At 40.4% G+C, this 13,396-nt stretch overlaps 1 protein-coding gene across 1 annotated transcript in view; it reads right to left on the reverse strand.

Annotated features, from left to right (window-relative positions):
• Positions 1–13,166, reverse strand: part of SEC63 (SEC63 homolog, protein translocation regulator) — a 29,360-nt gene extending 16,194 nt beyond the window's left edge. The window contains exons 1-5 of the mRNA XM_081857025.1: positions 12,899–13,166; positions 3,388–3,487; positions 2,054–2,168; positions 1,168–1,280; positions 518–579 (exon numbers count right to left, since the gene is read on the reverse strand). Coding sequence (XP_081713151.1) covers positions 518–579; positions 1,168–1,280; positions 2,054–2,168; positions 3,388–3,487; positions 12,899–13,022 — 514 coding nt within the window. The 5' untranslated portion in view covers positions 13,023–13,166. The remainder of the gene's footprint in view (positions 1–517; positions 580–1,167; positions 1,281–2,053; positions 2,169–3,387; positions 3,488–12,898) is intronic.
• Between the last annotated feature and the right edge of the window lie 230 nt (positions 13,167–13,396).

The following is a 13,396-nucleotide window of genomic DNA, read 5'->3' on the forward strand; positions in this document are numbered from 1 at the left end:
GCAGGCAGAGAACCCCATGTGTGACTGTACTAGAGTAATAAGGAAACTGCACATACAAAGTATTGCATATTATGGCTGCAATCTTTGCCTGCACATAAGCAATCATTTATGTCAGTGTTACTCATTTACATGTAATTTAATAGAATTAAGTGCTGGACAATGCTGCATTTGAGGTTCTTACCCATCAAAATCAATTCACAAAGCAAAACATGTAGAAATTTTCCAGGCTGGTTATTTGGATAATTAAGTTGGGGTGGGGGGGCTCAGTGAAAAATGCTAGATATGGGTGTATGGAAAAGTGCAGTTGGTGCAAAGATATGTAACAGTGAACAAAATGAATAAAACTCCAACCACCACCAGAAAGGACAAAAGTTGGAGTACTAAATAAACTCAGATATATAGATATAGATATATAGAGTGGCTGGGGCAACCCAATCAGAAGAGAGACAGAAGGGAGACAGAAGGGAGACAGAAGGAGGAGGAAGGGGAGGAGGGGGAGAAGTTGTTATAGGTCTACCTTGTGGTCCATCAGGATTGCCAAATTCTTCCCAATTCTTTCGAGATTCTTCATCAGTTAAACTAGCAAATGAAGGCAGAAAGCATGTTAGAAAACCCCTCAATACTTCCTTGACTGTTCCCTTAAGGGAACAGTGACCTCTGCTGTTCAGTGCCTACAACTTATTTGACCACCCAGATGTTCATTCCAAAGAAACAAAAGGGAAGTTTATCAGTAAAGGGCTACACAGAGTTCCAAATTTACCACCAACTTTATGGAAATCATGCATATTTGCACTATGTCTCTGGAGTTTTACAAAGTATTTTAGCAGAGACTGCAGTGCTAGAGGGTAAAGGTGGGGCAAAATGAGATTTCCTAAACCAATCAGATGAGATTTCCTAAACCAACAGACCTGAGTGCTAGAAGACGATATTAATCTACTTTGCAAGCTGTGTTTTTTCCAACTTCAACTTACTCATTTAGGAGGAGATATACTAATTAGCTAGGGCAAGACAAGAATCAGTACAAGCAATATGAGGTTGTTACTGCAGCAATTGCTGACATTGCATGATGAAGTGACTCAGATTTAGATCATGATGTTAAGTATCATCAAGTATTAGCCTGCATTATCAACCTCCCATCCTATATACAGAACTTATTAAGAAACTTACGCTGCATAAGCCTTTGCAATCCTCATAAACATAACTTCATCTCCTCCTTTATCTGGATGGTATTTCAGTGATAGCAAACGGTACTGCTTTTTAATTTCTGACACAGTTGCTCCCTATTAAGGTAAAAGTTTCAAGTTAGTTATATCAAACCTATTAATGAGAACTTCTACTGCTTAAGACAACTGCTCCAATTTCTCAGCACCACTCAATAGACAATCAAAGTGAAGGCAAAGATGTATCACAAAGGGTTCATGTCCACAGCTATATGCTGAAAGGACTCTTATTCAGTTAGAACCAAATTGACCACCCCAGATCAGTATGTGGTGGGGGAGGAAAGGGGGATCCCCCCACCCAAATACTTGACCTGATTATATGATCACCTTAGTATCATTTTCAGTTCGTCCCAATAGGTTCAGTGGAACCAAAGAATTCTGAGAAGCCCATAAGAATCAATGGGGATACAACCTCCCTGTTCAGGCCCAAGCACAGATTGCCCACCAAAGTCATGCCAGTCCAAAACTGCCAACCCAAACTGTAAAGGACTGAAGGATATGCCCCTATCAAATTTCTGCCATTGCTACCATCACCATCTTCATTTTATTGCTTATTGATAAATATAACTTACAAAGCACTTTGAATAATGAATCTTGTTTGAAAGCATATATGCGTAATTACAGGTGGGTTTAAATGTGAAAGGTGCCCCATATTTTTTTATTTATAAAATTTTATAAACAGAAAAAATAACTAAGGTGTATATGGTATTATTACATTTAGGCAGTTAAGCATGTTCAGATCTACTTTAACCTTCCCATTATTCTATTCTGTACATGTACATTTATGTCAAACTGAATTAAAACTATATTAAATAGTAAAGGATATTACTTACTGGGTCTAAATTTAATACTTCATATGGATTGTATTCTTGATATTCTCTGTCTGTTTTGGAAACTTTGTAAGCAAGAAACAAAAACAGTGCCCATCCAGCAAGCAGAACTATTTTCCTGTTGAATTTGAAAGACTAAAGTAAGAATTTCAGACATGTATGCAACCAGTTTGTATGAATATGTTGGGAAAAGACAGTATCACAGAAAAAAATCCCAATGGCCAAAAACCCATAGCTATTCCCTCTCATGGGAACAGAATAATATCACCAATGCAAACTGAATAAGCATTCCCCAGAATTTTATGCATCTCTCTTCATTTCTAAGTTATTAATTCCTATTCCTTTCATTGTGGAGGAATGCCCATCATGGGGCATGTGATTCCTCTCTGTAGCACTCTATAAAAAGGGAACACAAACATGGAAGGGTTCTGTGTGTGGTGCACTGAAGCAGATGACCAAGTAGAAGCATCTATATAAGCTGTCTTGCCAAGAAGGCGAAACCAATGTGGATTTCTCAATACATGCCTTCATATAGGTGTGGGGAACCTTTAGCACTCCAGATGTTGCTGAACTACAACTTCCACCAGCCCCAGCAAGCAAAGCCAATAGTCAAGGGTAAGAGTTGTAGTTCAGCAACATCTGGAGGTCAAAGGCTCCGCACACCTGCCTTAATAGAACAGTGAAGTAAATTCATTCAAACCAGTTAATTCATCCTTCTTATCTCAAGGAAACCCTCTCCACACACACTCATCTGCCAAGAGATCTACGGTGTCCATGGAACCCCATGCAACACAAAAGACTGTAGGATTGTTCTGCATCACGTTCCAAGTACATGTAAAGTATCAGGCCTACTGGGCCTCACCGTAATTTCACATAATTAATTTCACCTAAAATACACCCAACACCTCCCTGTGTCTAGACTTATAAAGATAAGATCAATAGTAATGGGTAACTCATCTTTCAGTGAAGTTTGTCTGCTACTTATGTTCACATTGAAGAACCCTCAATAAACTTCTTAAGAACCCCAGAACACAGTTTAAAATCAGGAGCACAATTCCTTAGTAAAGTTGCAGATCCAAACCATCCACTTTGGAGTCCCAATGGAATCCTTCCATGATGTGTTGTTCAACCCTTGATCTTCTTTATAGTTTCTTTATAGCTTCTTTATAGTTATGATCCCGTCAGTCCACCCACAAGTCTACTAAGACCTACGGGTGTAATACGAATGATCGTCCGGCATCATACTACAGGAAGCCACATTACATTTTCAACTGAAAAGTAACACTGCATTAACTACAAAAACAGAACAAAAATTCTAGATAATAAACGATACTTACTTTATGGTGGGAATTATATTCTGCTGGGGTTTTAACAACCGTAATCGATACCACAGGCATCTTCCATACACTTTTCTTAAATTCTTTAAGCGAATTTGCTCTGTGAAGGAAAAAGGTCGTTTTAAATTTTGGTAGTAGCAAAACAAGTAGTGACTTGGATTTCTTGAATCTGCTCAAACCTTAAAATAAAAATAAATAAATTATAATTTAACTATAAAGACTAAGATTTCAATTCTTTCATAGGCACTTATTTGCACACCATATAAATATTAATTAACAGTTTACCATGAATGTGCAAATAGCTCAGGCTTCACCTTTCTTCTAGAATGAGTGGGGATTACCAAACCAAGATCCTTGGCTTAGCATTACTTCCAGACTGCGGGTTAAGGTTTCCTCAAACAAGCCATTACATGAAGACAAGGGTTTGCTGTTGGACAAAACAAACTGCAATTGCCCAATTGGACATAAGACTAAGACAAACAGCCATTTTTGCTGGTGGAGGAGTGAAGCGAGAGTGATCTCTACATTCACAGTAAACCAATAGCTATTGCTTGCTGCTACATATAAACTGGGCCATAGTATCATCTTCAATTACAGGTTCACACAAAAGAAGATACAATAGACAACTACAATGTGTCCATATAGTTACATACTGCAACAGTCTAAATAAATTATCCATTTACTTATCAAAAGGAGAAGCACAACCTGAAGTCTTCTCCTTTAGTGATATTAAACATATAAATTAAAGCAAAATATGCAATTTGATATAATGAACCAGATATTTTATAGATACAGTATGAACCTCAGAGGTGAAAAGGTTGTTCATGCTTAAATATTATGCAAACCTATGTCCTCCATTATGTAAATCAACTCAGTTGTCTTGCAGTTATGTTTTAAAGAGGTTTTGCTTGGATATCACAATAGAAATGCTTGAATAAGCAAAATTTAAATAGGCTTTTAAATATCAAACTGAATTAATTTACAGAAAGCATTGTAAAGTCAAGGTAACTTGTTTCTTAAAATGCAGAAATATTTGTAAAATGCAGAATGCAAGATAAATACCCTTATTAAAGTGAAATTTTAACTGTGCATGTTAAGGACTGTGCTTAAATATTTTCCAACCCTCTGCAATAGAAGTGTTGTAGATCCAACTTTCAACATTAATTCTGGCACTGCAATTCTACATGCATGTGCAACATCCAAGCATTTAAACAGACTTATTTCAAAGAGCCTTAGAACAAAAGAACTTTATAGTTGTAATGCCATCTTGATAATACTACAGGTAAAAGAACTGAGCTAAGGCGTGTTTCTTTCCATCCTAAGTCGACCCTTTTATTCTGGTTTGGCATTACATGTAAAGGGCAGTCTTCAAGCCTGGTCCCTTTTAGCTCTAACTAATGGTGCTGCTATCATTATGTCGATAATTCCCACTATCTCTTTGATCCAGCAGGTAGTTATAAATGGTACTTGGGTAAAGTTAAGTCTGCTTTAGTCTTGACTTTTATGCAACCTGACATTTAACACATGTATTTGATAGGCATTCTGCCTGCAGCCACACTCCTTTCCTTTAGGAGTAAGGGAGCAAGTTTTCTCTTTATCTAAGGCAGGCAGGCAGGTCCAACAGGTAGATCGTGATGTACCGGTAGATCACTGGACATCTGCGATAGATCACTGGCTCCCCCCAAAGAAGCTGAACAACTGTGGCTCCCCTAAAAAAACATTTTACCTCCTCCCTGAAAAAACTTAACAACTTTGACCCGAACCCCAAAAAAGAGGGCAAATCACTGCCAGTTTTTGACTCTGTGAGTAGATCGCAGTCTCTTGGGATCCCAGTTTCTACACTTCCCGTACTCTCCTGGCCATGGAAATAGAATTAATAAAAATATTAGCTTTGCTTTTAAGGGAGGTTAAGAGGTACCATTCCCAATCATTTGGTCACAATCATACATGTGTGTTCTTGGTAACTCTCGGGAGTGGAACAAGTGCAGTCTCTCTACTTAAATTGCACATTCCTCTTTAATTATTTTGAAAGAGATAACATACTATTCTTTACCACTGTTTCAAGATGAAAATAGGTTCTTGAAACAAACAAAAAGTTTATCTTTCCAACTCATTTATTACTGTTGTGCGTCACTGGTTAAAAACATGATGGCTTGTTTTCGCTCTTCCATTACACAGTGGGCTAAATTGTAGCAAGTAATACAAACAAACCAAGAAGCATATGCAGTTTTTTTAAAGCACTTAATGATACTTGACATTAGAACTTTGAATTTTAAGTCTATTTTCTGTAAGGAATGTGCTAAACAATTTATTTAAATAATCTGCAAAGACATAAATGCCTTCATACAAGCATGGACCAAAGCTTTGGGAAACACTGGAATCCAACAAAAAGCTCTACATTTTTATGTTGCATGGGTTGAAATGTTAATTGAACAGTTGATGTTCTCCAAACACTGTGAGTAGCTTTCAGATTCAAGACAAAAAGTGGGATGTGATATGCAACTAGGGATAGATGAAACTGTCGATTTTGGTTGCTCCCAGGTCGTCATTTTTCCAATCTCAAGTTCAGTTCTCCACATTTTAATTTTTTTTAAGCCTAATGGAAATTCATGAGCATTTGTTGTGTGCACTTCTACTGATATATACATTTGTATTTAATTCTGCCCAATAGACATTTTTGAAAAGCAATGTTCCCCAATATGATGAATTTATATATGTTATTTTCAGCAATAAGTGGAGTTTTGTGCATATTTAACCTGACTGGAGAACTGCATTGCAAAATTCAAAGAAGTGCAAATTTCAAAGGATGGCTAGGTTAGGGTTTGTGTCTTCTTTTGGAATGTATGGATTAGGTGGATTTAAATGCAAACTGAATCCAGTTTTTCCCCCATCCATATATACAACTAGTAAATCAGTCAAATTCATAGGAAGTATGTAAGCTTCCATGGAACACTCATCGAGCTGAACCAAAATTGTAGCTTGAACCTATGATTTGGTTCAAGTATAGAAGACGCTGCAGTTTAAAGAAACAGAAAGCAGATCCACTGAGATCATCCAAGATTTTTCACAAGGCAAATGTGTACACTCTTAGAATTCGTTGCTAGCTGTAGCAGCTGCTTCTTGCAATTATCAAGTACATGTTCTTGAAGAAAGCACCAACATAATCACACCATACCGACCAAGAACAGATATTTTTGTGACATGCTCAGTGGATCTGTTCCAGTATGTTTAAGAGCTCTCTTATTTTAGTTAACACACACAAAAACTTGACACAATTTACACTTTTGTTTCAAATACAAGGTCAAATTAACTGGCAGAAAGCTCAGGGCTTATGATTTCTCAAGAAGTGTGTAAAAATGAAGCTGCATGTTTACAGGACTTTTAAGGATGCAATTTTAAATATGCATACAGAGAAGCAAGTCCCACTGAAATTAAGAGTTACTTCCAAGTAAACAAATGCAGTATTGCTGTTTTAAAAAAGTAGTTCAGATCCATACTAAAGCCCTATTGTTTAAGACAGTGATGGCCAAACTTGGCCCTTCAGCTGCTTTGGGACTACAACTCCCATCATCCCTATCTAACAGGACCAGTGGTCAGGGATAATGGGAATTGTAGTCCCAAAACAGCTGAAGGGCCAAGTTTGGCCATCACTGGTTTAAGAGTACTAAACTAAAGTTCTGTCATACCACAAGCACCTACATACACCTAGCAAAAGCAGGAAGACAAACTAACCCATGGTAATTTACATAAATATTGTGGTGCAACTATTCAGTCTTGCTTCATAGAAAACGCAAAACCATATCAGCTAAATAACTGCTCATAAACCAACCAACCTTGTCTTACAACATAATCCTATGCATGCTTATGCAGAAATGAGACACACTATGTTCAATGGGTCTTAAGTAAGGTGACTGACAGAGAGATAGGGCCTTGAATGTGATAAAAGTTTGCTTTGCGTAATAATGATGTTTTATATATTTACCCAAAATTCCCCCTCACCACTAGTTCCTCGAAATATGCTTTGATGAGTTAGGGGACATTCCGCTATTCATTCATTCCACCAAACAGACAATACTGGATACCACCCAATATAAATACATAAAATAAAACATTAAGATTTATTGTCTGCAGCCATCCCCCACCAGCATGAATATAGATGTGCAAGTTTGCATACTAAGGAGCAGCCAGAAGTCGGCTTGCTTGCACTTTTGTCATCTGAACACCAGCTTCTCAATACACCTCTTACACACACACACACACACACACACACACACACACACACTGAAGTTCATAATCACCTTAAGTCAAGGTTAATCAGAATTTACTATTTTTCATGATCAAATGGTTTTCCAGCAACTCTACACAGTAATGATTTTTACTTTGGTGGATGTAATGATTTATACTCAAATGATAACATGCATATTTTTAGAATAGCCCTACACAATATGTTAAAACTCTGGGATCTAAATTATCAGACAGGCACTGAGCTATCAAATGAACATTTACTGCTCAGTGCCAAGATAGCTCAGTTCTCTAGAAATACTGTAAACTCAGCCCAACAAGGCCCTATTATCATTCCCTAAGCAGCGCAATATTCTATGGAACTTAAACCAAAACAGAAAAATAAGTAATTATACATTCTGCTCCTGATATAGATGGATGGCAAGTTGAAATGCATGTTAATTTTCCATCATTAGAAGCGATGTAAGAATTTGAAGTGAACCACCACCTGAAGGGTGCTGAATTCAACAGGCTTAACGCCACAACCATTATGACAACACCTATTAAAAAAAGAAACAAGGAGTACCATTTCACATTCTTCTGTATGCACATATCATAGTGCAAAGGTTATAACATTTAAAGATTGTTAAAAATGCAGCACCACATTTTTGGACACCTACAACCTTTAGACATTGTTTCCTATTAAATTGAAACCCTATGATATGACTAGGTCTAATACACATTAGAAGAGTTAAAATAACTCTGCAAAATTGGATTGCAGTAAAGGTATACCAAAAGATACTGATACATAATAATGTTTGTCTGCCTACCTACCAGCAATGTATCTGCCTTAATTTGTGTTGCTCTCTGTCCCCCAAAATTAAACTTTGATTTGTCATAGGGGTGGGTTAATTCACCCACCACAGATGAGAAGCTATTTAGAAGCCGTCTGCAACCATAAATCAAATACATCCATGTTGTGCATCTGCAACATTAGAAGCAGGAAGGCTGTGATCCTAACCCCACCAACTGGGAGTAAGCTCCACTGAACTCAATAGGACTTACTTCAGAGTTAAGACGGCTAAGACTGAACTATAAAGCACCAACATAAACAACTTAAAGACAGTGGTGCACAATAAGATTTCCTCTCCTACAACTGGAACTTCTCACTCTTTCCTCCCTCCTGTAACTTGCACTCTCCAAGTCTGTTCAACCCTGATGAGTGTGATACAGCCCAGTATTCTTGCTGTTCATAGTCTTCCAAGAGCCAGTCATGCAATTCACACAACCAACCTATGTCACATTTCATCATTCTGAACTGCAATCTGAGAAAAACGAAATCGTAACAGATCTATAGGCACACATATATACAAAACAAGAATAAAGAGCATCAACATCACTGCTCTTTATCTTTATTACATGACGGATAGAAGTGTATCCTCTGTGCAATGGTGAAAACGATCTAAAGGAAACATTTTAGACAGCAACATGATTGCACAGCTTGTGGCCAACGGCTGAAGCGCAAGGTGCACCACCTGCAAAGCAAGTTCCGGCAGCGGCACAAATTGCAACATTTTCCTAAAACCAGAGGACGCCAGGAAGTTTTACTCAATCGGTTGTATAACCTCTTTCCCCATCACATTTTTGAAAATTTTGTCCCTAAAGCCAAGTTGTATATACTATTCAAAATGGCATGAATTATACATGCTGGCTTATTTAATGACCCTTTCAACCTCCAAATGTGCAATGTAGTCCGTTCCTAATATTTGGAAAATCAGGCTGGCTGCAGCTATGCTAAACAGTATACACCACTGAGCAATGTGAAGTGTTTCCGCAACACACAAACACACACAGGCTTTACAAGCATTGTGTGACAAAGCGAAGAAAACCCTGACACCAGCATGGCATGGCAGAGGTGGAAACAAGCAGCAATACCAGGTGGCATGCCAAGTCCCCAGAAAGTGCCTAACTCTGGAACACCATGTTTGGCAGAACGACGTGTATTTCTTCTTCCAATTGCCACTTTTAATTTATAAGCAGCAACATTGTTCAACAGCTGCTTCCACATACAGAATTTTAAGCAGCTAAAAGAAGATTTCAGACAGAGGTCTGATTTAGATGCAACGCTAGGCTGTGCTTATATGTCATGTGAAAAAGCCCCTGGTTCATGCACTACTACCTGCATGTCCACGAGCTTGGCCCAAAGGAAAAGACCAAAATCGTTCACTTTGCTTTTAACCACAGTATAGTGCTACATCTGAACCAGACACACTGTAATTATTCTTAACTGTGGTTTATGTCAACTTCAAACCATGGTTTATGAAGCTGGCTTGTTTCAAATAAACTAGCATTAAGATAAGCCAAAGTTTAGGGTTCACACACAAAATTAAATGGTGGTTCATTGCAAGTGGAACCAAAAACTTCCAATCTTCTCCTTGAAGAGGTGCAAGAAAAGGGGAGAGTGAAAAACTCACAAGTCCAAATACTGTGGTACCTCTGGTTGCAGACACCATCCGTTCTGGGGTGCCATTCACACCCTGAAAAGTCTGCAACCAGAGTGGCGCTTCTGTGCATGCGTGAACTGCGATAGAGCGCTTCTGCGCATGTGCAAACCGCACAGAATGCTTCTGCACGTGCGATGAAACCCAGAAGTAAACACTTCCGCGTTTGCAGCGTTCTTAAACCAAAAAAAGCAACATGAAGCGTTTGCAAGAAGAGGTATGACTGTAATGTAATTTTGGTGTTATGTCTGACCAAGGCCATAGACCAGGCATAGACCTTCAGATGTTTGGGGACAACAGCTCCCATCATCCCCAGCTAACAGGACCAGTGGCCAGGGATGATGGGAACTGTAGTCTCAAAACATCTGGAGGGCCGAGTTTGCCTACGCCTGCCATAGACTAAGTCCTATCTTATAAAACAAATGTTTTATTGTGATATATGGGTGACCAAAGGCAGGCTTTTGGTTTAACTTACCTGTTTGCCAATGAGTTGAAAGTCTGTCAGTTTGTTTCTAACACAATAATTACTCCACTAGGAATTCAGAATAAAGTTCATGGCACAATCTGGTAACTCAAACATCAGCTCAAGCCGTGCACTGGTTTTCAAACATACCGTTTACCTTAAGACTCAGGTATCAGAATTAAAAAGTTGGCGTGAACACTCAGGGCAACATTCTGTTTTTCAAAAATGAACTCTGCCTCAACCCCCACACTTACTTTAAAAGAGAGAGAACTATTGCCCAGTACAGCCATAACAAACCACAATTCACTGTTGCATGTGGGACAACAATGGTTACTTTTCCCCAGTAAAGGACTATGAAACTAAATGAAAAGAGGATGCTAAAGCAGGTTCTAATTCAGAGCCAGTCAGAAACAGAAAATTATTCAGAATTCCTTGGCAGTATCTCTTTCTTTTCAGGAAAAGGTTGGCTAGAAATCCGGCAAAGATACTTTAGATATATGCATCACCAGCCACATATCAGGAAACTAGACAGCTTCAATCTAGCTTCAGGATCCCATTAGACTAATGATTTCAGATGATGCTAAGGGATGAAGAAAAAAAATAGCCATAAAATCCAGGAAGACAGATTCAAAACTTAGGACGTGTCCTTCTTAGAGTGTATTGTATTACTTAACATAGTACAATGGTGTATTGTATGGAAGAATGCCACATAAGACAAGGATGGTTGCAAATACAGTTTCCCTCATTTTGGGACTTTTGCAATAATGCACTGGGTCGAATGAAAACTGTCTGCCCAGTTCTGCTATCAGTTCTTTTATCAACTTGTATCCTGAAGGAAACACTTATTATTTTAGGTGTTCTGTGTCCTAACAGATATTCTATTAGAATATCAAGTTAATTAACTTTCAAAATGTGTGCACAAATGCCATGAAGATCAAAATACGTGTTATTGGCTTTAGGATCAGCCATTGCTGACATCTGTAAACAGCTACTTTAGATACTGACATAAACTAATACTTGTTGCAGCACCTTAACAAAAAAATTCAGCTGAGCAAAGAGGCTTCTGAAGTGTAAGATGTTACAAAATGATTCCCTACTTATTTCTGCCTATTTATTAATAGAACCAAGTAACAAAGTTGGTTTTTTGGCTGGTTAGTCTTTTAAACCTCCATGACTTCGCAACCTCTGTAACAAGGGGTGGGTGCAACAAGGGATGCTCAGTATCTATGAGATACTATTATTTGCTGGCTGGTTTGCTGCAAAGGTCAGGAGCAGGTTTCTCCTCCTATCTAGCTTCAGAAAAACTCACAGCCTCTCGAACTTTCCAACAATGTTTGCATCCTTGTCCATAATGACATATGTTCTAAATACTGAGAAGCAGTAAACATTCCCCAATAGTCGTCTAGGAGCCTGGAAATTAAAACTACAAAGTCGAATGGGGTGTGGAGTACAGTGTACTAACTACCAAGTTCTCAAGTGAAGATTCGTTTTAGGCTAAAAGCTACACCGAAACAGAGCTTGATAGAAACCTATTTATTCTGAAGCACTCACTGAAATGATAGGGATCATTACTTCACATCTTTATCACGCTACAAGCTACTACAACTTCCTCCCAAGGCAGCTTCACAGTGCACAGGCAAATAAGCCATGTAATGAAGATTGCTTGGCCCTTATCTCTCTCATGCTCACAATCAGGAAGAAAAAAGTCTTCCCTTTCAACATGAAAGCTCCTAACCCACTTAAACAGAGCAGTCCGTGATATCTTCCCCAGATAGAGCAAGCACTGAATATAGGACTCTGATCTGGAGTATATAGTCAGTGAGTGTATCCAGCGAAGTCAACGAGGGCTGCCTGCTCCACGTTTACGTAAGCCTTAGGCTTTCATTCCACGCGTTAATATTGGCTTCCTTTCACACGTGACACCCCAAACGCACCTGATGTGCATTTGCAGGTCCTGCAACATGAAAACCTGCAAGCCAAAAACACCTACACTGATATGTTCCTTTTTAAAATAAATAAATACCCCACTCTTCTTCCAGGATTCCTCTGCCCACTTCCAGAGGCTCGAGCCAAACAGCTGGAGGAAAAGAGAGCCTCGACTGGCAGCCCTTTCCGGAGTGTGGCAGCGTCTTCCCAGCAGCTCAGCTGCAGGGGCTCCGGGAGGGAGAGCGCGAAGCCCCTCGGGGGGGGGGGAGCTGCGGGGCGGGAGGTGGGCTTCCCGGGACCCGCCAGAGGAGAGGGACGGGGCTCGCCACCCACACGCGACGGCGCCAGGCCCACCGCGGCCGGGGGAGCTGGGGCGGCTTCGCCCTCGCCTACTACTCACCCGAGTGCTGGTCCCGAGGCCACAGGTAGTAGGTGGCGGGGATGACGATGAGGGCCACGAAGCTGGTGAGGAAGTAGAAGAAGGTGTTGCCGCTGTCATCGTACTGGAACTGCTGCCCCGCCATGGCCGCTCACACGCCCCGCCCCCCTCGGCTCTCCTCTCCCGGCGCTCGCCGCTCGCCTCCAGCCAGCGCCAGGCCAAGCAGCGGCCGCTCCGGGGATCCCGCGAGAACAGGAGCAGCGCCCGCCCGCCCGCCTGCCTGCCTGCCCCACCCACTGGCCTCTGGAGCGCGTCCGCCCGCTTCGCCCCCCCGCCCCCCACCACCTCTTCCTCTCGCTCTCCCACTTCGGCCCCCAGCAGCGCCCGCGCTAGCAGAGGAGGGAGACGTGTCGCTGCGCAGGCGCCATCGCCACCATTGTGACGTCGGGCACGCGCTTCCGGTTCCTGGGCCCCGGTCGCCCCGGATTGGCTGAGCGGGGAGTCCTTTTCCCCCCCCCC

Source organism: Podarcis erhardii (genome assembly GCF_964252035.2).
Source record: "Podarcis erhardii genome assembly, chromosome: 3".
NCBI classification, from domain to species: domain Eukaryota; kingdom Metazoa; phylum Chordata; class Lepidosauria; order Squamata; family Lacertidae; genus Podarcis; species Podarcis erhardii.